The sequence below is a fragment of the Muntiacus reevesi genome, chromosome 19 (genome assembly GCF_963930625.1).
Source record: "Muntiacus reevesi chromosome 19, mMunRee1.1, whole genome shotgun sequence".
Classification (NCBI taxonomy): Eukaryota; Metazoa; Chordata; class Mammalia; order Artiodactyla; family Cervidae; genus Muntiacus; species Muntiacus reevesi.
In genome coordinates, this window is record NC_089267.1 from 21,748,267 (window position 1) to 21,775,701 (window position 27,435).

Sequence of the window (27,435 nt, forward strand, 5' to 3'; positions counted from 1 at the left end):
CGGCTGGCTACTGTACAGAGTCGCAAAGAGTTGGACATGACTGAGCGACTAACCCTTTCACTTTTTTCCCCACTGTATACACTATCTTAACTTAATCCTCATAGTAATTCTTAAATGTACACTATCTTAACTTAATCCTCATAGTAAATTCTTAAATGTACGAAATATTGCCATCTCTGTTACCCAGATTAGGTAACTTGGGTTTGGAGAGGTTTAGTAATTTGCTAAGTGGGAAAATGTCAGAGCCTTAGCAAACTAACGGCCAGCACCCTTGACCACTGCCCCGGAATGGATGTAGGGAAAGTGTGGAGCAGTGGTGGGTAAGGCAGCAAGAAGCGCCCCTCGCTGTCTGCCTTCCTGGTCGGATGAACAGCTGTGTCCCTCACTGACGCGAAGAACTCTGGGTGAGGCCCAGCTTTGTGGCAGCATTTAGAGTGTATATCTTCAGGGATCTTCCCTAAGATCACTTTTTAGTCATCTTATTCAAGTTCAAATTATGCTCTGGCACAATTGCCCAAGGAGTTCATGATGTTTACAGCTTTTGTTTACTTAAACTAAACCAGAAAATATGCTTGATGATGATACTCATCCTATCTTTATAGAGAAGGAACAGTTAATCTATTCTGGCTCTATTCTGCTTCAGTAGTTGGTTCGTTTTTTGTTTGTGTTAAAATTAATTATCTCTTCTAGATTATAAATAATTCCTTTTATTGCTAGTACCTAATGTGGCAAATAGTATGGGTTCAATAACTGTTTGTTGAAAAGAGTGTAAGATTAATGGCAAACATTAAAACAGAACTTTTACATATTTCAGACAGAAGTTTCACTTTCATGTGGTCCTGAATAGAAAACCTAGTAGATTTTATTTCTAGTTCTTAAAATGTTTAACCTTGCATGTCTCGTTTCCATGCATGATTGAGACATGAAAGTGATTTCATGAAGTAGATTGAATAAATTGTTAGTAGTTTGAAACAAGGATATAGGTCTTAGAGAGTTTTACATATACGTATTTTGTCCTCAAGAACCTAAGCTTAAGTTATGCATATAGCAAATAATAAATATTTCTTGAATGACTTTATATTAATATATTAGTTAGAACTGTGTCAGTATTTCCTGTTATCATAGGTACATGAATCAATTGTAGAAACTGTTTTAAGAGTTAACCAGATGTATGGATTAAATTGTGAAATGTGAGTTAAGTCGTGAATAAGTCTAATCCATAGCTGACTTCTTTCAAAATGTGACTATTTAATTTTAATTTCTCATATATACATGTAGCTACTCAGCCTCCTGCTCTTTTTGCTGTCTACCAGGTCTCATCAGTTTCTCTTGAAAATCCTACCGAAGTATTCGAAGATGGAGAAAATCCACCCAGTAGTCGCTCGTCAGAGAGTGGGTTCACTGACTTCATACAGTATCAAGCAGACCGAACTGATGACATTGACAGAGAACTGAGTGAGGGGCAGGGGGCAGCTGCCATCCCGATTGGGAGCACATCCTCTGAAACAGAAACGGCCTCCACTGTGGGGTCTGAGGAAACGGTCATCCAGCCCCCTTCCGTAATCGCTCAGGGGACGGCACCCCGAGGTGGGAAGACAGCCCAGAAAACCGCAATGCAGTGCTGCTTGGAGTACGTCCAGCAGTTCCTCACCAGACTCATCAACCTCTACATCATCCAGAGCAACGCCTTCTCTCAGGCTGTGGCCCCAGAGCATCACGGGGATCTCAGTGGAGAACAGGGGGAGGCTTCCAGCTGGGACAGGGATTCCCAGGGGGACGTGAGAGAGAGAAACATAAGTAAACAAAAAGCCTCCAAAGAGTACCTCCCCGCCTTCCTCGCCGCCTGCCAGCTCCTCCTGGAGTGCTCCAGCTTCCCCGTGTACATCGCTGAGGGGAGCCGCCCCTCAGACTTACGCGCCGAGAAGTCAGACTCTGGTAAGGCGCGCGCTGTTTTATTTATTTAAAATGTCTTCTATAGCATGCTTCCCACCCACTCACCCTTTAGTGTAAGGAATGCTCAGATGTTAAAACTGGGATTTGATTTCTTTTTATAGCCAGTTAATTTTTAAAAGTGTGGCTTTAATTTGTAAGTTTTTTAAAACAAAATACTGTCATTTTGAGGAGATTGGTATGTTGGAGAATTTTATGATCGTGATGTCTCACAGTTTGTTGGCAAGCAAGCAGACGCTAAGGAGGAAGTTAACTCCTTTCTCTGGAGAAAATTAGTATAACATTCGGATCTGCTGATTTCCTTTATTATGACTAGCATCATATAAATTTACATTCCTTTAAATTTGTGTATAACACAAGTGTATAACACAGAGTGCAGTGAGCTACATAATATTTGTTGATTAATAAACTTTTTTCGGACAGAAAATTGATTGTGTGACTTGGCAGAAGAAAAATACATATCAAAAAATTTATGAAATTCCTGTTGCTGCTTTATTTTCTTGAAGCTGTAGTGTATGTGAGAAACCATGGTTTTGTTCACAGAGCAAGGTCGAAAGTTCTTAGATATAAGTGCTTTGTTTTTAGAAATTAACTTGGAAGACAGACTATGCCTGGAAGGTTCACTGTGATGGACTGTGTTGGCTTCCGGCTTCTGTTTCAGACTGGGAGCACGTGCAGCCTCCGCTGTGGCTCCAGACACTGATGAATGCTTGCAGTCAAGCAAGTGATTTCAGCGTGCAGAGTGTCGCCATTTCACTAGTGATGGACCTGGTAGGATTGACTCAGTCCGTGGCCATGGTCACTGGGGAAAACATCAACAGTGTGGAGCCTGCCCAGCCCTTAAGTCCAAACCAGGGACGAGTAGCCGTGGTGATTAGACCTCCTCTCACGCCGGGCAATCTGAGATACATAGCTGAGAAGACTGAATTTTTCAAGGTAAGTTTTAAGAACTACAAGCATGACTAAGATGAGACTCGACCTGATCTGCTTAGCAGAGATTTAAAAGATGATAGTCAGGCTTAATTGAACACCTCTTAACATTGTACTGTAAGGAAAAGATACCATATACCATATTTGATCAGTACTGCTTGGCCAATCCTGTCCTCAGTTTTGTGAGGAGGAAAAATGAATAAGGGGAGTATTGGGGTAAAAAGAAAAGTTCATTTATACTGTAAAATATATTTCCAGATGAAGTGGTTGTCACACTTTTGCTTTTCATAGAGCACAACCTCAGGTCTCCAAAATGTCCAGGAGAAGTTTTCACACCCTAAATTGTCTGATGATCATCTGTGATAACATGATGTCATTCAGAAAAAAATGCATATCCTTTGATTTGTTTCACAGCAGTGTATATGATATCCTTGGCATAGAAGGAACATCAAGTATATTTAGCTTAAGCAGGTAGATTCTTTATATATAAAAAATTTTAATCTTCAAGTCATTGTATCCCTCAGATAGTCCATCTGGCTAGATTAGAGTTGGGTTCTATCATCTGGTGGTGGTGAACCCTGATGACTGACTGATGCCTTCTTATTAGTGCTGTCGTAGATAATCATATGCTGTGTTAACACATGTAGCACTGAAATACACACAGCCTATTTTATGGTTTAAGAAGTTTGGATATTTGAACTATGAATTATATTTCACTTTGCGACATACAAACATAAACATTAAACTTCCCTCAGTGCGGGGTTTCAGTTCAGTTCAGTCGCTCAGTCGTGTCCGACTCTTTGTGACCCCATGAATCGCAGCACACCAGGCCTCCCTGTCCATCACCAACTCCCGGAGTCTACCCAAACCCATGCCCATCGAGTCGGTGATGCCATTCAGCCATCTCATCCTCTGTCTTCCCCTTCTCCTCCTGTCCCCAATCCCTCCCAGCATCAGGATCTTTTTACATCCTCTTAAAGATAGTGTATTTTAGCATCACTTTACTAAACATCACTAAAATAGTGAAATAGGGTCTTATCTGGACCCTGTAAAAAGTGCTAACATATCTGATGTTTAAAGTAAATTTAGTTAAAGTACTGTCTGTTGTAAGATATCCCAAAAACCTGGATGACGAGAAGCAAGCAGATGGAAAGCTACACTTTTAAATCTCATTTCAGTGACATAATGAGTATTAAGACCTTCTAGGTCTGGCAGTCAGAGGCTTGTTTGTACCTAATAGGAAACGTTTAAAAGTTCTCATTTACAATTGTGTAACACTGTGACTTTTACATCTTCTTTTTAATAGCATGTAGCTTTAACATTGTGGAACCAGCTGGGAGATACAACACCTCAGCACCACCAGAAGAGTGTGGAACTGTTTTATCAATTACATAACTTGGTTCCTTCATCCAGCATCTGTGAGGATGTGATAAGCCAGCAGTTAACCCATAAAGATAAGGTAAATTCTTCTCTGATGGTCCTGTGCCCACCTTACCCCCTGCTCCTGTTATACTGAAAGGCAGATTAAGGAAACCCTAGGAAAATTGTGGCATCCAGTATCTGAATAAGATAACTTCATTCAGAATGATTATCATATCTTTAAATGTGTTCTATTCGTCTTAGAGGAAACTTCTTTGTAAAAAGTGACAGTAATATGAAAAATCAAGCAACCCAAATCAAATGCTGGGTTTATTTTGTGATTCAGGAGTGGGGAGTGATGATTCAAGTTGTTGCTGGTCTGAGTTCTTGGGTTGTTTACAGATGTATTCAGTGGTCTCAGTTATGAAATTGATGGATTCATTTACTAATGTGTGTGAAATGGCATTTGTAAGTTACAGAATGCTAATATGTGAGGTTATGGGCTTCCCTGATGGCTCAGATGGTAAAGAATCTGCCTGCAAGGCAGGAGACCTGGGTTCAGTCCCTCAGTCAGGAAGATCCTCTGGAGAAGGGCATGGCTATCCACTCCAGTATTCTTGCCTGGAGAATTCCATGGACAAAGAATAAATAAGGATTTTGTATCCTATGTATATGAAGTGTGATTCATAAGTGTCAGTTAAAGATGGCTGAGTTATGAGCAGACCTGAAAAGAAGCTGTAATGATCATTCTGATTGACCTGGTCAGGGTAACCTAATGAAGTTTGTGGTCTTCCTGTGTCTGTTCTCTTATGTTAATAGAAAATTTTGTTGAACAGCTTTTAGAAGTGGATTGCCCTCATTTTAAAAAATTCTAAATGCTAGTGACTTTGAATAGGCTTTGTGTTGAGTAAATGAAGCATTTGACTGCAGGGAAGTGGCAAATGGAGTGAATGAGAGGAATGAAAAGTTTATTCCAAGAGAAATGTTAATATTCTAGTTCTCCTTCAATACATTCTTTCACAATTGTTCAGAAATTTTTAAATAAAGCCTTGTATTTTAATGTAATAGTTTGTTTTATTTTAAGTATAAATCAGGACAAATTATATCCCTGGTTACTTGTATAACATTTCTAAGTTCTGAATAAGGATATTATATATCCATGAAAAAATTAAAGTATCAGTTATTACTTTTTTTTAATGTGTTTGTATTGGTTGATGTGCAAATGCAAGCTTCATTGGAAAAACATGCATTAAGACCACAGGAAAAGCAGGCATTCCTCTAACCTGTCACAGTTTAGACTGTTGCAATCTGATTTGGGGGATCTTTTACTTGATGGATTCTACAAATGCTGGAGAAAGACTATACAATTTCTTATAATTTCTACTAATGCCTTATTGTCTAATATCTAATATTGATCATTCTAAATAATTTATTCTTACATTATTTTATCCATTGTTATCACATAATCTTTTCCAGATAATCCCAAAAGTGATGTAATAGTTTTTGTTTAGAAATAGAGTTTTTTTAAGTCCTTAAATTTTTAATCTAATAAACCAACTTTATAAGTGATGATAAGTTCATTTGAAATTAATATATAATTTCTAGGAGCTAAGCAAATTATATAGTGCCATAAAATTAGTTTTGACTACTGTTTACTTATATTAAAATGAAGAGGAAAGTGCTTCCTGTAGTCAAGATATAGTAACATGCACATTATTAGTTCTTTCCATCCCCTGTTATAAAATAATCTAGTAAACTAATCACCTAAACTAAATAATAACTTATATGGCAGCATGAGATGATCCTTTAGGTTTAATATTTCTGTATATATTTAAGTATTTTATGTATTTCTGTTTCCATAAAAAAAAATACAGCTTATTTCAGCATGTACTAGAATACTGTGAACACTGAACATAATACTGTCTTAAATGGCAACTTTTTTTTTTTTTTTTTACTAAAAATCACTCAATATATTCATGGATAATAAAATCATCTCCCATATTTGTCCTCAGAAAATAAGGATGGAAGCACATGCAAAGTTTGCAGTTCTTTGGCATCTAACAAGGGACCTCCATATAAATAAGTCCTCATCTTTTGCACGGTCTTTCGACAGGTTGGTTACATTTTATATTCAGGTGTTTTTGAGGGGATGCGAAGTAGAAACGAGTAACTTTTATTGCTTTGCCAGGCAAAAGGGGCCACAGTGGGCTAATGCCCTCAAGATTGTGTGACCCTTATATTCAGGTTTTATAATAAGATATCTTAATGTTTCCTTTCTTTAATCCCCTGGCTAATTTGGCAGGAGTAGCAGAGAGTAATTTGCAGATTTTGTAAAGAGAATTTATAAATTATTTTTTTAATCTAAGCTGTATTAAAAGGCATGGCATTTTTATTTATCTAACCGATTTTCCCTTTGTATTTCTGGAGCACCCAGTGCCCCTTCCTTTCATTGGGTGACCTCATCAAGTTCCTCCTATGTGCCAGGCATCATTCTAAATGTTGGGAATATAGCAACATATGCAGCCTTCTTGAGTCTGCATTCAGTGAAATTTCATATAAACAGTAGATGGTATAAGTGTTTCTCTAGCAGTTATTCCCAGTCTTGCCTGAACCAGACTTAGAATCTACAACTAAAATACTGACAGATCACTTCTGTGGATTCAAAACATCTAGTTAGCTGCCTGAGAGTGGTTTTGCTGTTTGTCTGAACTCCATAGATGACTCAGACACCAGAAATAAGATTTGCAGTAACTTTCAAGGAAATGCCATTTATAGGTAGACTTACGTACATCGACATCAGATAGCAGGCTCACCAGCAAGTCTCATCAAGACGGCCCCAAATCTAACTATGCTTGAAGCCCCACTCAGCATCAGATGCATGCTCTGCTGGATCTCAGCTGGTGTAAAGCAGCATCACCGTTCTCTAATGGTCTGCTACCGAACCCCTCTAGTAAACTGGGCCTGGGACCGGGTGCTTCACAAATACCACCTCTAATTCAGTAACCACCTGTTCTCATCATGACAGTGAAGTTAAGTGATTTGCCCAAGATTATCATACGTGAGATAAAGTAGATGGCCCAGTTTTATCTTTGGTTTTCTGATCCCAAACCATACCTCCACACCTTTCACAGAAGGTCTTTCCTTGAATTAAGCACATGACTTCAACTCATAAAGAAAATGGGAGCAAAGGAGCACAGAAGAACATGAAAATAGTGTTGACTTGTAGAGGGGCTGAATTTGGTGATACGAACAGTAATATGGCGCTAAAACAGACTAATTCTCAAGTTTTTTTCTTCTGTTTTTTTACAGTATTTATCTTATAGAGATAATTTATGCTTGTGAAATTTCAAAAAATATAAGTGTATAAGAAAAGAGAGAGGACTATTTTCTCCTTTCTCATTGTATCTTTTTGGTTTCCTTGGTGGCTCAGATGGTAAAAGCGTCTGCCTGCAATGCGGGAGACCTGGGTTCGATCCCTGGGTTGGGAAGATCCCGTGGAGAAGGAAATGGCAACCCACTCCAGTACTCTTGCCTGGAAAATCCCATGGACAGAGGAGCCTGGTAGGCTACAGTCCATGGGGTCACAAAGAGTCAGACATGACTGAGTGACTTCACTTTCTTTATCTTTCTTTCATTGTATCTACTGAGACTGGGGATTAAGGTTATTAAAATGCTGTAGTCAAAAGTTATTGTGAAGTATAATTACTTTAAAATAGTTAATTCAAAGTAAGAAACAGTAATGTTAATTTTTAAAAAATTAGAGTGTTAAAACTAAAGTAGGTATTCTATTCTTTGTTTTAATTATTGGTGTTTATTGTAGGTCACTGTTCATCATGCTAGACAGCCTTAACAGTCTCGATGGTTCCACCAGCTCTGTGGGACAAGCCTGGCTGAACCAAGTCCTACAAAGACATGATATCGCGCGAGTTTTGGAACCACTGTTACTGCTCTTACTGCATCCCAAAACTCAGAGGGTTTCAGTGCAGCGAGTACAAGCAGAACGTTACTGGAATAAGGCTCCCTGTTTTCCTGGAGAAGAGAGTGACAAGCATTTCATGCAAAACTTTTCCTGCAATAATGGTGAATATCACATGGAAGTATAACAACTTTATTTAGAATTAAATTAATAAATAGAGAGGCGAACACACAAGAGTGCTTGTCAAGAGAACCAAACGTGAGAATTTCTCCCTGGGCTGATTTTTTCCCTCTGCATGCAGTAGTGCTGCTTGCGCGTGTCAGTGTGTACCTCGTCCCTGACCGTCTTAGAGGACTTGGATCTCTCGGTTATCAACTGACTCTTGCAGGGGCGGCGTTAGCATAGCTCTGGTCAGAAGCATTCTTCAGTATTAGCAAATACTGTAGACTTTATAGTCCTGGTCCTGCAGTGTTCTGTAGATACTCCACTGGGAATCTATAGTAAGCTTTTAGTGCACATTTCTATTTCAGGTGTCATTTCCCTCATCTGAAAATGAGGATGATGATGCCCAGCTCTCAAAACTTCATGGTGAGCGTTAGGTGTGGTCATGTTAGTGACATGCGTAGTGCAGTGACTTGCATATAAGTGTTTGATAAATGTGCACTGATATGATTATTGTTTGATAAATATTTGCTATTACTATTAATAGGATACTATTACTAATAATAGTAATTAATAGACATTCACAAATTGTCAAATGATACCCTCTATAATACACCAGTAATGGCCCCTTAGATTATTGTACTTTACGGACAAAAGAATCAACTTCATTTCTTTCTTGTAAAATAATCCTGTAAGGTCAGTAATGAAAAGGTCATGTTACCAGTGAGGCTGTGGCTTTCTCAGAGTCTCACAGCTGGTAGGTGGCGAAGTTAGAGCGGCCCGTGCCCCTGCTTCACCTGGAGTGTGTTTCTACAGAGCTGTGGTTCCTCGCTCTAGCTTCCTTTCCACAGCTTCCCCTGAATCCTCCTAAGAACATGCTCCGCTCTGCTTATCGCCAGCACTTCTTTGCATTAACACTTTGCCCACCGTAGTTCCTACCTGTCTGCTGAATTCTCACCTCTCTGAGATCATTCTCAGACCTCATCTGTGGTGTCATGATGCTTTCCCTGAATTTGAAGCTTCTGTCTTTGCACTTCTTGTGTGGAACTAAGCCTTCCACCCTCTCTGAAGAAATGCTCCCCCAAAAGCACAGAAATGGGTATTTGTGATCCCTACTTGTTTTAAAACTTCTCAGAGTAAAGAGTGATGTTTTTTCCTTTCCTCACCCTCTTCTCCTCATTTAGGGCCTTACTCAAACTAGATAATTTATAAATGCTTGTTGAATTTTGTTAAAATCAAGGAGATTATGTGTTTATATATTAACTATATACTGAACTATTTTAAAAGAATGTCGTATTTAGGGATAAGGGCAATGTTTTATATTTTATCTCTGTTAAATGTGCTGTTTTGTTTAATTCAGTTGAATAATAGGCCTTCTAATGTTGAGTTGTCTTTAAATTCTAATAGTCATCTATGTAATTTTCTAACTTAAAAGGTCTAACATATTAATAAACATTTTAATAGAAAAATATAAGTAGGTAATGAAAGTAATGATTAAAAAATCTTGTTCGGTTTACATCTCAATTATTTTAATGTATTTTGTATTGTTGTTCCTTACTCTCTTTCTTTGCCAGTAAGCCAAGTACAACTCATGGCATCGAAAGGAAATGGTGAGAAGACACTTACCATGGATGAAATGGAGAACTTCAGCCTTACTGTTAATCCGTTAAGTGACAGACTGTCCCTCCTAAGTACCAGCAGTGAGACAATCCCTATGGTTGTGTCTGATTTCGATCTGCCCGACCAGCAGATAGAAATACTTCAGAGGTCTGACTCGGGATGTTCTCAGTCCTCTGCTGGGGACAACCTGAGTTACGAAGCCGATCCTGAGAACGTGACTGCACAGGACGATTCCCAGGCGCCAAGCGCTGGCTCCCCAGATGATGATGTTCAGCAGGTGGTCTTTGACCTGATATGTAAAGTTGTCAGTGGCCTCGAAGCGGAATCTGCCTCAGTGACATCTCAGTCCGAAATTGAAGGGCTGCCCCCGAAGGACAGTGATGTGGATCCAGGCGAGGAGGTGACTGGCAACAAAGATCAGCCTGCTCAGCAGAGCCAGAGTGCCGTGCTGAATGACGACAGTTCTCAGTTTCTTTCTGTGTCTGCAGAGGGAAGCTGTGAGTGTGTGCCAAATGGAATTTCCAGAAACAGCTCCTCACCTTGTATTTCAGGAACCGCACAGACTTTCCAAGACTCTTCTGTTGCTTCCACAGAAACCAGATCTCGACAGAGAAGTCACAGTAGCATTCAGTTCAGCTTCAAAGAAAAATTATCAGAAAAAGTCTCCGAGAAAGAAACAATTGTAAAGGAGTCAGGTAAACAACCGGGAGCAAAACCTAAAGTAAAACTTGCCAGAAAAAAGGATGATGACAAGAAGAAAACTTCAAACGAAAAACTCAAGCAGACCAGTGTTTTCTTCAGTGATGGTCTAGATTTAGAGAACTGGTATAGCTGCGGAGAGGGAGAAATTTCTGAAATTGAGAGTGACATGGGTTCTCCAGGATCACGAAAATCTCCCAATTTCAATATCCATCCTCTCTATCAACATGTGCTTTTGTATCTCCAGTTGTACGATTCATCCAGGACTCTGTATGCTTTTTCTGCCATCAAGGCCATCTTGAAAACTAACCCCATTGCTTTTGTAAATGCCATTTCAACCACTAGTGTAAATAACGCATATACACCTCAGCTGTCTCTGCTTCAGAATCTTTTGGCCAGACACCGGATTTCTGTTATGGGCAAAGATTTTTATAGTCACATTCCAGTGGACTCAAATCATAACTTCCGGAGTTCTATGTACATAGAAATCCTTATTTCTCTTTGTTTGTATTATATGCGTAGCCATTACCCGACTCATGTCAAGGTTACAGCACAAGATTTAATAGGCAATCGAAACATGCAGATGATGAGCATTGAAATTTTGACACTCCTCTTCACCGAGCTGGCCAAAGTCATAGAAAGCTCAGCAAAAGGTTTCCCTAGTTTTATCTCTGATATGTTATCTAAGTGCAAAGTTCAGAAAGTGATTCTTCACTGTTTGCTGTCATCTATCTTTAGTGCTCAGAAATGGCACAGTGAAAAGATGGCAGGTAAGAACATGATTGCTGTGGAAGAAGGTTTCTCAGAGGACAGCCTGATCAATTTTTCTGAAGATGAATTTGACAATGGCAGCACACTCCAGTCACAACTTCTCAAAGTGCTTCAGAGGCTCATTGTTCTCGAACACAGGGTAATGACTATCCCTGAAGAGAATGAAACAGGTTTTGATTTTGTGGTGTCTGATCTGGAGCACATCAGTCCCCATCAGCCCATGACTTCTCTTCAGTATTTGCATGCCCAGCCAATCACATCTCAAGGCATGTTCCTCTGTGCGGTGATACGAGCTTTGCATCAGCACTGTGCCTGTAAGATGCACCCACAGTGGATTGGTTTAATCACATCTACTCTGCCTTACATGGGAAAAGTCCTCCAGAGAGTGGTTGTTTCTGTGACACTACAGCTTTGTAGAAATTTAGATAATTTAATTCAACAGTACAAATATGAAACAGGATTATCTGATAGTAGGTAAGAATTTATTTTTAATTTTGTCGTCATTGACATTTTTTACATGTATGACCACTTCATCATCTAGAAAGTCAGTTTCAATTTGAGTAAATAAATTAGAGGTTATTGTTAGGTTACACATAGTATGTTATTTTCATAAAGAAGAAAATTGAGGAAGAGTATCCATAAAAGAATCAAGAATAGAAAACAGAAGGAATAGATAAACAGGACTTTTTTTTTCTCCATAGAGCTGAAATTAATTTTGATACCCTTCTTGACTGAGCTGGCAAAAGTAGCAGAAAGCTTTGCAAAGGGTTTCCTTGGTTTATCTGATGTTGATCTAAGTGCAAGTTAATGTCACACTAAAATTAAAATTATGAATAATTCTTTTCCCATCTGATTTTACTTCTTGTTTTGAATTTTCATTGTTTGGTGTCGAATTTTATCTGTATCCCCAGGCCATATTCAAAATTAATCTGTCAAAATTTATCCAGGTGTTTAATAGACTAGTGTCTGGTTTATCTCCTGTGTGAGCTCAGGTACTGGATATAAGAAAACTGGCTGTATTTATTTATTTTGTTTAGAATTTGTTATCCCAAAAGAACTTTAGTACATTTAATGTGTCACACTTGTTTTATTAGATGAGGGTATAAAAGCTCCTAATTTATTTATTTAGTCATTTATTTATATAATATTTATTGAGCCCTTACTGTGTGCTTAGCGCATGCTGGACATTTATTATTGATGAAACACAAACTTCTTGTTCACAGAACTTGTGTTCACACAGATACATCTTCTTTCAGGCCTCTGTGGATGGCATCAATTATCCCACCAGATATGATTCTTACCCTTTTGGAAGGGATCACAGCCATTATCCACTACTGTTTGTTGGATCCTACTACACAATATCACCAAGTGAGACTGCCCAAATATTTGACTGGCTTTTAAAGACTGTGAGGCCTAATAAGTCCCCATTTGTAAACCTCAGTAAATGATATGTTTCTTTTTCCCCTGACTTTGATAGCTTTTGGTCAATGTAGATCACAAACACCTGTTTGAAGCCCGCAGTGGAATCCTCTCGATCCTTCACATGATTATGTCCTCAGTGACACTGCTTTGGAGCGTGCTGCATCAGGCTGATTCTTCGGAAAAAATGACCATTGCTGCATCTGCCTCTGTTACCACTATTAACCTTGGAGCCACAAAGGTTAGATATTTCACACTTCACCCTTGGAGCTCAAGAGTCTATTTGACACCTCTCCTAGAGATTATGTTCCAAATTTGTGAATAATTTGAGTAGTATTTATGATACTCTGCATGGATTGTGAAATTAGTTATCAAGTAATTTTAACTATTTTCTTGAAACGACATTAAGAAAATCACTTTTTAAGCATATGTAATACATTTTTTTTTTTTTTTTAGTAAATTTAAAGCACTGTAGTACTCTCACCACCATCTAATGTTTTAACATAGCCATCACCACAGAAAGATTCCTCATGCCCGTCTGCAGGCGCTTGGGTCCCACCCCTAACCACCATCAACCCTTAATCTCTTTACTGTGTATATCGATTTGCTTTTTCAGGCCATTTCCTGTAAAAAAGAAATTATACATTATTTGGTCTTTTGTGTCTAACACCTTTCATGTGACATAATGTTTTTGAGATTCAGTCATACATGTTATAACTTTATTCCTTTTTTAGAACATTTCAAGCTGACATTTTAATATACAAATCTCTCCTGGAAAATAGTTTAGCAATATGGACAGAGATCTCTAAGTTACGTAGTTTTTGACCTAGTAATCTTCTTTAGTAATGAATTCTAAAATAATCAAAATTATGTAAATATGTATAATATTTTTATAGCTTTATTTATAATAAATATGTATAATATTTATTATAGCTTTATTTATAATAAATATTATGGGTTTCTCTCATAGCTCAGTCAGTAAAGAATCTGCCTGCAGTGCAGGAGACCCAGGTTTGATTCCTGGGTCAGGAAGGTCTCCTGGAGAAGGAAATGGGAACCCACTCCAGTATTCTTGCCTGGAGAATCCCATGGACAGAGGAGCCTGGCAGGCTACACTTCATGGGGTCACAAGAGACAGACAAGACTTAGCAACTAAATCACCACTACCGTAGGCTTATTTAATGGCAGGAAAAAAGAGATCCTAAAGAGTAGGGAACAGTTAAGTAACTTATTTACTCAGTGTTACCTTCAGGTCAGTTCAGTTCAGTCACTCAGTCGTGTCCGACTCTTTGCAACCCCATGAACCGAAGCACGCCAGGCCTCCCTGTCCATCACCAACTCCTGGAGTCCACCTAAACCCATATCCATTGAGTTGGTGATGCCATCCAACCATCTCATCTTCTGTCATCCCCTTCTCCTCCTGCCCTCAATCTTTCCCAACATCAGGGTCTTTTCAAATGAGTCAGCCCTTCGCATCAGGTGGTCACTGTATTGGAGTTTCAGCTTCAACATCAGTCTTTCCAATGAATACCCAGGACTGATCTCCTTTAGGATGAGCTGGTTGGATCTCCTTGCAGTCCAAGGGACTCTCAAGAGTCTTCTCCAACACCACAGTTCAAAAGCATCAATTCTTCGGCACTCAACTTTCTTTATAGTCCAACTCTCACATCCCTACATGACCACTAGAAAAACCATAGCATTGACTAGACGAACCTTTGTTGACAAAGTGATGTCTCTGCTTTTTAATATGCTGTCTAGGTTGGTCATAACTTTCCTTCCAAGGAATAAGCGTCTTTTAATTTCATGGCTGCAATCACCAACTACAGTGATTTTGGAGCCCAGAAAAATAAAGTCAACCACTGTTTCCACTGTTTCCCCATCTATTTGCCATGTCGCCACTAATAATCATGGTTTTGAAGAATTCTTAGTTGATGGAAAGTACTTAAAAGTTTAGTAAAACAGGAATTTTACATAATTGAACAAATATTGTATTTCTAATTATGTAAAAAAAAATTATCTGCAGAAGAAGGAATAAAGAAAATTCATGAGCTAATAGTGATTATCTCAGGATGATGAAGTAAATGGTTGATTCAAAAATTTTTTTTCTTCTTATACTTTCAGATGTTTCCCAAAGTTTCTTCTTTATATTTAGAGGGAAATTATGTGAATGTTTAAAAGCATGTTTGCTATGGCAAGTCATCAAATTGATATCCCTCAATTACCTAATCTTACTCCAGATCTGACTTCCTAGACCTGGGAGTCACGGGATCACACCTGGCGCTGTGGTTTATTTTAATATTTGGATTAAATTGTTACAGGCTGTTTTTTTTTCTCTTGACTTAAAATGACCATGGTTGCATCTCTTAACATTATTAAACTTTCCTCCACCATTATTTACCACGGATACCATTATCTGCCACTCCAGTATTCTTGGGCTTCCCTGGTGGCTCAGCTGGTAAAGAATCCGCCTGCAATGCTGGAGACCTAGGTTCGATCCCTGGGTTGGGAAGATCCCCTGGAGAAGGGAATGGCTAACCACTCCAGTATTCTGGCTTGGAGAATTGCATGGACTGCATAGTCCATGGGGTCGCAAAGAGTCAGACACAACTAAGCAACTTTCACTTCACTTCACTATCATGATTTGGTGGTAAAATATACAAGTTCTGTATAGTCTTCCAAGAAAAACTAGAAGTGCAGTCCAGTTATTAATGCTTTCATAGTTTTTAATGCACTTGTAATTTGCTCAAATTTTTTTAGAACTTGAGGCAGCAGATCCTAGAATTATTGGGGCCCATTTCAATGAATCATGGTGTTCACTTTATGGCTGCCATTGCCTTTGTGTGGAATGAGAGAAGACAGAACAAAGGTCCCACCAGAACCAAGGTTTGTGTTTATTTTTTCACTCGGTAAGCATAAGGTGAAGACACGCTCAGTTTCAACGTTCCCTTAGGGATTAGGGGCTGGGATTAGGGGCTGGGATGGGGTGGGTTGCAGAAAAGTAGGTTTGCCTTCCAGTTTAGATAATATATTACCTAAATTTCTTAAGTATAAAAGATACTTAATGCAAAAAAAGAAATTCATATGATATTAAAACTATAACTGTATAGAAATGGTAATCAAATACAATGTGTTTTTTAAATGATAGTCATTTAAGGGACATACCAAGAGTATGGAGAGAAATTTTTATCTTGATTAACTTTTCATTACAATGTGACTGCTTAGATGTAATTCATATATTGTCTTTAGATTATATATGTGGAAATATTGTTGCTTTGTGAGTTTGAAAGCTCAAACAACTATTCTGTGTTGGATATAAATACTGACTCACTAGAATACTAAGGCTATTAAATAATTTATTCCTATAAGATATGTGATTTTTCTAGCTGAAGGGTTCTAATCATACTTTTGTGCTGATTTCATTTCATATATGTATGCTGACACTTTTCAAGTAATAAAAATAAACATTCTGTTTATATGACATTTTGCATGTAAGGATTCAGTAGTAGATATTACATTGGACAGAATTGAGATCTTGGATTATTTAATATTAGTTATGCACATGTGGCGTAACACGGTATATGAAACATATGCCTTTCTCTCTGCTCTTTTACCAAATATGAGAGTGAAAAACTTTTAAATGACAAAACCTACAATGACAAAAACTTGGCAGGGGTGACTACATAAGTGTGGTTATAAGTGTCATATGACTACAAGTGTCAAAAAGTTTTGCAAGATGAAAAACACATGTCGGAGTTATAACTGACTTGGATATCAGTATCAGTTTTCTCTGCTCTACTGAATTGCTGCAAGCAAAGGACCAATTACCGATATAAATCTATAGACAGTCTGGAAGTAGAAGTATCAGGTACTTCTAAAGGCAAAGAGTTAGGATGGGGCTGAAATCTGGAGGACTGATTGAAAGTTTATAGTTCCCTTTTCCCAACCCAAGCAGCCACCCACTTCTCTTACCCTACCCCATCAGGATACTGGAGTGAAGTTTACTTTGAGAAGAGTTTATGAAAAGAGACTCTTGATCCAAGGGCACAAGGTTCACAGCTCAGTTGAGTCGCTTAGTCATTCCGACTCTTTGTGACCCCATGGACTGCAGCATGCCAGGCTCCCATCACCAACTTGCAGAGCTTACTCAAACTCCTATCTATTGAGTCGGTGATGCCATCCAACCATCTCATCCTCTGTCATCCCCTTCTTCTGTCTTCACCCTTTCCCAGCATCAGGGTCTTTTGTAGTGAGTCAGTTCTTCGCATCAGGTGGCCGAAGTATCAGAGTTTCAGCTTCAACATCAGTCCTTCCAATGAACACCCGGGACTGATCTCCTTTAGGATGGACCGGTTGGATCTCCTTGCAGTCAAAGGAAATCTTAAGAGTCTTCCCCAACACCACAGTTCAAAAGCATCAATTCTCTGGCACTCAGCTTTCTTTATAGTCCAAGTCTCACATCTATACATGACTACTGGAAAAACCATAGCATTGACTAGACGGACCTTTGGTGACAAAGTAATCTCTCTGCTTTTTAATATACTGTCTAGGTTGGTCATAGCTTTTCTTCCAAGGAGAAAGCGTCTTTTAATTTCATGGTGGCAGTCACCATCTGCAGTAATTTTGGAGCCCAAAAGAATAAAGTCTGTCACTGTTTCCATTGTTTCCACATCTGTTTGCCATGAAGTGATGGGATGGGATGCCATGATCTTAGTTTTCTGAATGTTGAATTTTAAGTCAACTTTTTCACTCTCCTCTTTCACTTTCATCAAGAGGTTGTTAAGTTCTTTTTCGCTTTCTGTCATAAGGATGGTGTCTTCTGCGTATCTGAGATTATTGATATTTCACCCGGCAATCTTAATTCCAGCTTGTGCTTCATCCAGCCCAGAATTTTGCATAATGTACTCTGCATATAAGTTAAATAAGCCAGGTGACAATATGCAGCCTTGACATACTCCTTTCCCAATTTGGAACCAGTCTGTTGTTCCATGTCCAGTTCTAACTGTTGCTTCTTAACCTGTATACAGATTTCTCAGGAAGCAGGTCAGGTGGTCTGGTATTCCATCTCTTGAAGAATTTTCCACAGTTTGTTGTAATCCACACAGTCAAAGGCTTTGGCGTAGTCAATAAAGCAGAAGTAGATGTTTTTCTGGAACTCTCTTGCTTTTTTGATGATCCAACGGATGTTGGCAATTTGATCTGCGGTTCCTCTGCCTTTTCTAACTCCAGATTGAACATCTGGAAGTTGACGGTTCATGTACTGTTGAAGCCTGACTTGGAGAATTTTGAGCATTACTTTGATAGCGTGTGAGATGAGTACAATTGAGTGGTAGTTTAAACATTTTTTTGGCTTTGCCTTTCTTTGGGATTGAAATGAAAACTGACCTTTGCCAGTCCTGTGGCCACTGCTGAGTTTTCCAAATTTGCTGGCATATTGAGTGCAGCACTTTTCACAGCATCATCTTTTACGATTTGAAATAGCTCAACTGGAATTCCATCACCTCCACTAGCTTTGTTTGTAGTGATGTTTCCTAAGGACCACTTGACTTCACATTCCAGAATGTCTAGCTCTAGTTGAGTGATCACAGCAGCATGATTATCTGGGTCGTGAAGATCTTTCTTGTATAGTTCTTCTGTATATTCTTGCCACCTGTTCTTAATCTCTTCTGCTTCTGTTAGGTCCAGACCATTTCTGTCCTTTATTATGCCCATCTTTGATAAAATGTTCCCTTGGTATCTCTAATTTCTTGAAGAGATCTCTAGTCTTTCCCATCCCATTGTTTTTCTCTATTTCTTTGCATTGGTCACTGAGGAAGGCTTTCTTATCTCTTCTTGCTATTCTTTGAAACTGTGCATCCATATGGGTATATCTCTCCTTTTCTCCTTTGCCTTTCACTTCTTTTCTCAGCTATTTGTAAGGCCTCCTTAGACAACCATCTTGCCTTTTTGCATTTCTTTTTCTTGGGGATGGTTTTGATCACTGCCTCCTGTACAATGTCCTGGACCTCCGTCCATATTTCTTCAGGCACTCTGTCTATCAGATCTAATCCCTTGAATCTATTTGTCACTTTTACTGTATAATCATAAGGGATTTGATTTAGGTCATACCTGAATGGTCTGGCGGTTTTCCCTACTTTCTTCAATTTAAGTTTGAATTTGGCAATAAGGAGTTCATGATCTAAGCCACAGTCAGTTCCCAGTCTTGTTTTTGCTGACTGTATAGAGCTTCTCCACCTTTGGCTGCAAAGGATATAATCAGTCTGATTTCCATATTGACCATCTGGTGATGTCCATGTGTAGAGTCTTCTCTTGTGTTGTTGGAAGAGGGTGTTTGCTGTGACTAGTGTGTTCTCTTGGCAAAACTCTGTTAACCTTTGCCCTGCTTTGTTTTGTACTCCAAGGCCAAATTTGCCTGTTACTCCAGGTATTTCTTGACTTCCTACTTTTACATTCCAGTCCCCTATAATGAAAAGGACATCTTTTTGGGGTGTTAGTTCTAGAAGGTCTTGTAGGTCTTCATAGAACCGTTCAACTTCAGCTTCTTCAGCATTACTGCTCGAGGCATAGACTTGGATTACTATTATTTTGAATGGTTTGCCTTGGAAACAAAAAGAGATCATTTTGTAATTTTTGAGATTGCATCCAAGTACAAGGTTCATACAGGTAGGAATTAGACATCATGCTGCAAACAGCAGTCAGGAAAAGTCTACATTCTGAAAAATGGAATCAACTTCACTTCAGCAAGATCACAGGAAGCCATTATGTTTCTCATGTAGGAGTTTTTAGGATTCCTCTCTAGGAAAATGGCCTCACCAAGAAAAAAGACCTAAGCTACATTAAATTTTTGTGTCTCCTAACAACACCACCACCAACAGAAAAGGACCCCAGAACTAGCCTGCTGTCACTACATAGGAAGGGCCACCTATCCAGTAGTCTTGCATCTAAATGCTTGGCTTCCCATCACCTTTTAATTTCTTTTTGATAGGCAGTAGTAACATAGTTGTTAAGACCTCATAGTTTGAAACCAGGTCCCTGGGGTTCAAATATTGACTTCTCCACTCACTAGCTATATAACATCCTTAGGGTAGCATTACTGCTTTATGGGGTTGTAAGAATCAGAAAGGAGGGAGGGAGGATGAATGGAAAGAGGGAAGGGAGGGAGGAAGGGTATACATGTATATATGGCACTTATCAATACTTGGCACTTAATAAGGACTCTGTAAGTATATTTGTGTATAGTTATCATTACTGCTGTGCTGTGCTTGGTCGTGTCCGACTCTGCGACCCCATGGACTATATAGATTGCCAGACTCCTCTGTCCATGGAATTCTCCAGGCAAGAATACTGGAGTGGGTAGCCATTCCCTTCTCCAGAGAATCTTCCTGACCCAGGAATGAAACCAGAGTCTCCTGCATTGCAGGAGAATTCTTTACCAGCTGAGCTACCTGGGAAATAGAGAGCCAAGGAATACCAATCACATGAAGAAAGCCTCTGAAAATTAGACAAAGACCAAAACAAGTAGATAGAGAAAGTCAAAAGTAATAGTACAGATAACAGAAGAAAATGTAAATTTCAACAGGTAAAATTATATTGCATCCATGAAATAAGGGATTATAAGAAGGACTATTGCAAAAATTTTAAATTGTCTTAAGTGTCAAATTCTTTATAGCAGAAGTAAAACAAAATCAGTATAAGAGAAGTGAAAGTAGATAAATATTAGATATAGAATATTAAAAAGTTATGGAAAATAGAGGAAAGGAGATTTTTTAATTGGGGAAATGATACTGGAGGAGCAGTATCTTTTTGAAGAAAGAAAGAATAGGAAAAATGAGGGGAGAAAAGTATCTAAGAAATAGTACAAGGAAATTCCCCAGAAGTAAAGGAAAATGAGTTTTTATCGGCACTGTGAAAAGAGATCTGTCTACATAAAGATCAGCAAGTAATTTCAGATCACCAGAGATGAAAAAGAGGTCTGATAACCTTCTAAACAGAAAATTCTGGTCATATTCAATGGATGATGATATGACTTATCATTAACAACACTAGAAATTATGATTGGAAAGTTAGTTTCAATCTGTAGTACTTTACCCAGCCAAAGTGTCACTCGGGTGAGTTTTGACTTTGAAGTGTCTCAAAAAAAATTGCATTCGATTCACCCTTTCTCAAATACTGTAAGATGTATCTCCAGCAGAGGAGGAATAAAACAAGAAAGAAGGCAACATGGGATCCAAGAAATACGAGTTCCAACACAGGAAAAAGGAAAGTCTGATGGTCACAGGAGAAATATAAAGATGATACTATATAGCAAGCCTAGAGAGTACCAAACCAGGGTAGAACAGAAAGACGTCTATCAGAGATATCTCAAAAAACAAAAAAAAAACAGAAAGAGGAAAAGTAGGTTAGTTATCTGATCTGATGTTTTTGAGTGTGTAGTTAGAGGAGATCTACAGTTGTTGGATTCTTTGGGGAAAAACTTATGATAGAGAAGGCCAAGCAAACAAAAACAGTGTAGACACACAAATGCACTTGTGTATATGCACACACTTCTATTAAACATGTTGTGACAATTAAGGAAGATTTTTTTTATAAGGATAGAAAAATCCAACTGAAGTCATACTGCATAAGAATAACTATGTTTTCTTGTATATAGTATCATATTTTTCAACACATTTACATATAAAACATTGTGAATAGGGCATTGTAATACTTTCCATTGATATATATTCATTTATTTCATACATTTTCTGGTTAATATGTAATTATTCATACATCTTTTATTTTTTATGATTTTAGTGAAAATTGGGGAAACATAAATATGCATAAATAATTCTTCATATATAAGCCACTGAAATGAATGAAAGTATGCATATGCAGTTTGTCATATCCAGTGTTTCTTTATGAAAATCCTTAAAAACTATTAAAACAATTATATTGGGACTTCCATGTGGTCCAGTGGCTAAGACTCTGTTCTCTCAATGCAGGGGGCCTAGGTTTGATCCCTGGTTGGGAAGTTAGGTCCCACATACTACACCTAAGAGTTTGCATGCCACCAACTAAAGATCCTGCGTACCATAACTAAGATCTGGCATGGCCAATAAATAAAAATAAATATCTTAATAAAACAATTGTATTTCTTTGAAACAGATTATTTTATTAATGTAGACTTGTTAAGATTTTTCAGTTAAATGAATAAATAAAGATTATTTTTAAAATTGACAAAAAGAACAGTTTAAGAAATACAAAAAGTCATACCAGAGAAAACATGTATGTATACTGGTAATATTACAACATAACTGTAAGTAATCGTGTGTGAATACTGGGTGTAGATTTATTTATTTTTATTTTATTTTTTTTCAGTGGGTTTTGTCATACATTGATATGAATCAGCCATAGAGTTACCCCCATCCCGGTCCCCCATCCCACCTCCCTCTCCACCCGATTCCTCTGGGTTGGGTGTAGATTTAAATGAATTATGATGTAACTATGGTGGAAGAATGGTCTAGTGGTTTTCCCTACTTTCATCAGTTTAAGTCTGAATTTGGCAATGAGGAGTTCATGATCTGAGCCACAGTCAGCTCCCAGTCTTGTTTTTGCTGACTGTATAGAGCTTCTCCATCTTTGGCTGCAAAGAATATGATCAATCTGATTTCAGTGTTGATCATCTGGTGACATCCATGTGTAGAGTCTTCTCTTGTGTTGTTAGAGGGTGTTTGCTATGACCAGTGTGTTCTCTTGGCAAAACTCTATTAGCCTTTGCCCTGCTTCATTCCGTACTCCAAGGCCAAATTTGCCTGTTACTCCAGGTGTTTTTTGACTTCCTACTTTTGCATTCCAGACCCCTATAATGAAAAGGACATCTTTTTGGGGTGTTAGTTCTAGAAGGTCTTGTAGGTCTTCATAGAACCGTTCAACTTCAGCTTCTTCAGCATTACTGGTTGGGGCATAGACTTGGATTACCGTGATATTGAATGGTTTGCCTTGGAAACGAACAGAGATCATTCTGTCGTTTTTGAGATTGTGTCCAAGTATTGCATTTTGGACTCTTTTGTTGACCATGATGGCTACTCCATTTCTTCTAAGGGATTCCTACCCATAGTAGTAGATATGATGGTCATCTGAGTTAAATTCACCCTTTCCAGTCCATTTTAGTCCTAGAATGTCGGCAATTCACTCTTGCCATCTCCTGTTTGACCACTTCCAATTTGCCTTGATTCGTGGACCTAACATTCCAGACTCCTATGCGATATTGCTGTTTACAGCATCGGACCTTGCTTCTATCACCAGTCACATCCACAGCTGGGTATTGTTTTTGCTTTGGCGCTATCCCTTCATTCTTTCTGGAGTTATTTCTCCACTGATCTCCGGTAGCATATTGGGCACCTACCGAAAGGGAGCTCCTCTTTCAGTATCCTATCATTTTGCCTTCTCATACTGTTCATGGGGTTCTCAAGGCAAGAATAATGAAGTGGTTTGCCATTCCCTTCTCCAGTGGACCACATTCTGTCAGACCTCTCCACCATGACCCGACTGTCCCTTATGACTGTACAGTGGAAGTGAGAAATAGATTTAAGGGACTAGATCTGATAGACAGAGAGCCTGATGAACTATGGAGAGAGGTTCGTGACATTGTACAGAAGACAGGGGTCAGGACCTTCCCCATGGAAAAGAAATGCAAAAAGGCAAAATGGTTGTCTGAGGAGGCCTTACAGATAGCTGTGAAAAGAAGAGAAGCGAAAAGCAAAGGAGAAAAGGAAAGATATTCCCATTTGAATGCAGAGTTCCAAAGAATAGCCAGGAGAGATAAGAAAGCCTTCCTCAGCGATCAATGCAAAGAAACAGAGGAAGATAACAGAATGGGAAAGACTAGAGATTTCTTCAAGAAAATTAGAGATAGGATGGGAACATTTCACGCAAAGATGGGTTCAATAAAGGACAGAAATGGTATGGACCTAACAGAAGCAGACGATACTAAGAAGAGGTGGCAAGGATACACAGAAGAACTGTACAAAAAAGATCTTCACGACCCAGATAACCATGCTGGTGTGATCACTCACCTAGAGCCAGACATCCTGGAATGTGAAGTCAAGTGGGCCTTAGGAAGCATCACTACAAACAAAGCTAGTGGAGGTGATGGAATTCCAGTTGAGCTATTTCAAATCCTGAAAGATGATGCTGTGAAAGTGCTGCACTCAATATGCCAGCAAATTTGGAACACTCAGCAGTGGTCACAGGACTGGCAAAGGTCAGTTTTCATTCCAATCCCTAAGAAAGGCAATCCCAAAGAGTGCTCAAACTACCACATAATTGCACTCATCTCACACGCTGGTAAAGTAATGCTCAAAATTCTCCAAGCCAGGCTTCAGCAATACATGAACTGTGAACTTTCAGATGTTCAAGCTGGTTTTAGAAAAGGCAGAGGAACCAGAGATCAAATTGCTGATATCCTCTGGATCATTGAAAAAGCAGGAGAGTTCCAGAAAAACATCTATTTCCTCTTTATTGACTACGCCAAAGCCTTCGACTGTGTGGATCACAATAAACTGTGGAATATTCTGAAAGAGATGGGAATACCAGACCACCTGACCTGCCTCTTGAGAAAGCTGTATGCAGGTCAGGAAGCAAGAGTTAGGACTGGACATGGAACAACAGACTGGTTCCAAATAGGAAAAGGAGTACGTCAAGGCTGCATATTGTCACCCAGCTTATTTAACTTATATGCAGAGTACATCATGAGAAACGCTGGGCTGGAAGAAGCTCAAGCTGGAATCAAGACTGCCGGGAGAAATATCAATAACCTCAGATATGCAAATGACACCACCCTTATGGCAGAAAGTGAAGAGGAACTAAAAAGCCTCTTGATGAAAGTGAAAGAGGAGAGTGAAAAAGTTGGCTTAAAGCTTAACATTCAGAAAACTAAGATCATGGCATCTGGTCCCATCACCTCATGGGAAATAGATGGGGAGACAGTGGAAACAGTGTCAGACTTTATTTTGGGGGGCTCCAAAATCACTGCAGATGGTGACTGCAGCCCTGAAATTAAAAGACGCTTACTCCTTGGAAGGAAAGTTATGACCAACCTAGATAGCATATTAAAAAGCAGAGACATTACTTTGCCAACAAAGGTCCATCTAGTCAAGACTATGGTTTTTCCAGTGGTCATGTATGGATGTGAGAGTTGGACTGTGAAGAAAGCTGAGCACTGAAAAATTGATGGTTTTGAACTGTGGTGTTGGAGAAGACTCTTGAGAGTCCCTTGGACTGCAAGGAGATCCAACCAGTCCATCCTAAAGGAGGTTAGTCCTGGGTGTTCATTGAAAGGACTGATGATGAAGCTGAAACTCCAGTACTTTGGCCACCTCATGTGAAGAGTTGACTCTTTGGAAAAGACCGTGATTTGGGGAAGGATTGGGGACAGGAAGAGACGGGGATGACAGAGGATGAGATGGCTGGATGACATCACCGACTCGATGGGCATGAGTTTGAGTAAACTCCGGGAGTTTGTGATGGACAGAGAGGCCTGGCATGCTGCAATTCTTGGGGTTGCAAAGAGTCGGACATGACTGAGCGACTGAACTGAACTGAACTGATGGTGGAAGAATAGGGAGAAGAGTGTAATAGAATGTGAACTTTGTCTTCTGAAGTAGGATGTCAGTAGATAATGTGTAAAATTGAAGAAAATATTCTGAAATAGGAAAAATAACAACTGTGAATATTACTCAGAAATGATAGAGAAGAGCCAGGAGTTGAGCCTGATCGTTTTGGGGCATAAGTGCAAGCACACTGCTATTTTTTCTTAAAAGATACCTCGTCCTATTTGTCTTTCTGAAACAATGTACATGTGTTATATTGATAAAAAATAAAATTTACCTAAAGTCATCAAGGGACATGAAAGGGCTTTTATATTAAAAATAAGGCCATAAAATATTCTTTTAATTCTGTGATTTCTCTTTAACGAGTTACCTATACATGTACATAAGTGAATACAATGATTTGATCTCCAGGTTATTCCTGCAGCCAGCGAAGAACAGCTCTTACTAGTAGAACTGGTTCGGTCTATCAGTGTCATGAGAGCAGAGACTGTTATACAGACTGTGAAAGATGTCTTAAAGCAGCCCCCAGCCATAGCCAAGGACAAGGTAAGAGGAGCTGTCCTTTGATTTGTTTACAGTTGTGTTTCAGAGATGACCCTGGTAGGGAAGATATTTTTTGTACAATGCATCTTTTTAAATAGATTGCAGAGATGAGTGCATGTGTTCTCAGTCTGACCTAATTAAAACGCTTACCAGTATCTTCAGTGACCCGCTGTTATGATCCTCGATGTGGCCAGTGAAGCGCAGTTCACTGCTCCTTGGGCTCCATGTGTGCGTCTAAGGCAGTGAGTAAGTGCGGGACCAGATTCTTAGGTGCGGTTTTTCTGGTCGTGTAGAGGAGAAGCACATAAGCCAGAGCCCGCGGTCTGTTTACTTCAGTTGTTGCCTTTTTCACAGCTTCTTGCTGCTCTCTCTTTGGAATGAGGGTCTCATGTCTGTAAGCTCCTCACATTTTGCTATAACTTTAGTTCTAGGCAGTGTTGTTTCTTGACCATGTACAATCTATGCTACCAAGAAGTCAATGACAAAGTCTTTGCACTTTGTCTCTAGTTAGGCAGACCTAGAAGTCTATAAGTTAGTAAACTTATGAACTTGTCTACTTTTTCTGTGCCTTATTTCAGCAACACTAAGAGGTTCAATTTTCTTAAAAAATATTTACCAAACACTAACATTAGACTTTAGGCCAAGCCAAAATAGGCCTGATTACTTTCTTAAGAAAAATTATTGCACATATCTGAAAATATTGCATTATTTTTTTCTATTGCCTAAAAGGGTGTGCTATTTGTGTACAAAAATAGCCAGTGTCCTTACTAACTCTTTAACAATTTCCTTACTGTTCTGTAATCACCACTGGGGCATTTGTGATAGGATTTTAAATTTGCTTGAAAAACTCAGTTCACTGTAATTCTTTTTGAGCATCTACTTGTGCCAGAGACATTGGGCTAAGTGTGAAGGATATAAAGTCAAATAAGAGCAAGTTCTGTACTCCTCAACTGCTGCCCACCCTGTTCTCCGTATACTAAGTTCTGAATTCATCAGATATTTGATTTTTCATCATGTGGTACAAGGGGAATTTTCAAGGGAATAGTTGGTGTCATAACATAACAAATCAAATTGGTAAATGTAAGTGGACATCAGTGTTATTTTCTTGTCTATTACTGATTTTTAAGGGCGGGTGCCTTCTTTTTATTATATGTTACATTCAGCACTAACTTTAAAGAATAGATTTTAGGCTATTAGGAGTTAGTTCAAATTTGGAACCAACTATACCTACCTACCTACCTATACTAATTTAACAGAAACTTGTGGTGAAATAGATTTAAATTCCATTTTATTAAAAAAAAAAAAAGTCAACCTAATTCTGATAGCCCAGCCAAGCATAGGCTGATTAAAGTAAAAATAGTGTTGGTGCGTATAGAGTCAATGGATCATTTAAAAATAGTGATTGGGGTGTGCTTTGGATATGGGGGTGGGTTGGAATTGAGAATCTTTTGATTCTTTTCTATCCATTTTCAGCTTTTT

General features: G+C 38.8%; 1 protein-coding gene across 11 annotated transcripts in view; it reads left to right on the forward strand.

Moving 5' to 3' along the window:
- The window catches only part of DOP1A (DOP1 leucine zipper like protein A), a 132,715-nt gene that overhangs the window by 83,458 nt on the left and 21,822 nt on the right, over positions 1-27,435 (forward strand). For 8 of the 11 annotated variants that reach the window (XM_065911713.1, XM_065911712.1, XM_065911714.1 and 5 more), the window contains exons 14-23: positions 1,314-1,935; positions 2,612-2,886; positions 4,187-4,339; positions 6,252-6,352; positions 8,060-8,319; positions 9,892-11,881; positions 12,631-12,775; positions 12,885-13,067; positions 15,584-15,709; positions 25,825-25,959. In XM_065911713.1, coding sequence (XP_065767785.1) covers positions 1,314-1,935; positions 2,612-2,886; positions 4,187-4,339; positions 6,252-6,352; positions 8,060-8,319; positions 9,892-11,881; positions 12,631-12,775; positions 12,885-13,067; positions 15,584-15,709; positions 25,825-25,959 — 3,990 coding nt within the window. The remainder of the gene's footprint in view (positions 1-1,313; positions 1,936-2,611; positions 2,887-4,186; positions 4,340-6,251; positions 6,353-8,059; positions 8,320-9,891; positions 11,882-12,630; positions 12,776-12,884; positions 13,068-15,583; positions 15,710-25,824; positions 25,960-27,435) is intronic. The other 3 variants (XM_065911719.1, XM_065911721.1, XM_065911723.1) reach the window with 1 other exon arrangement.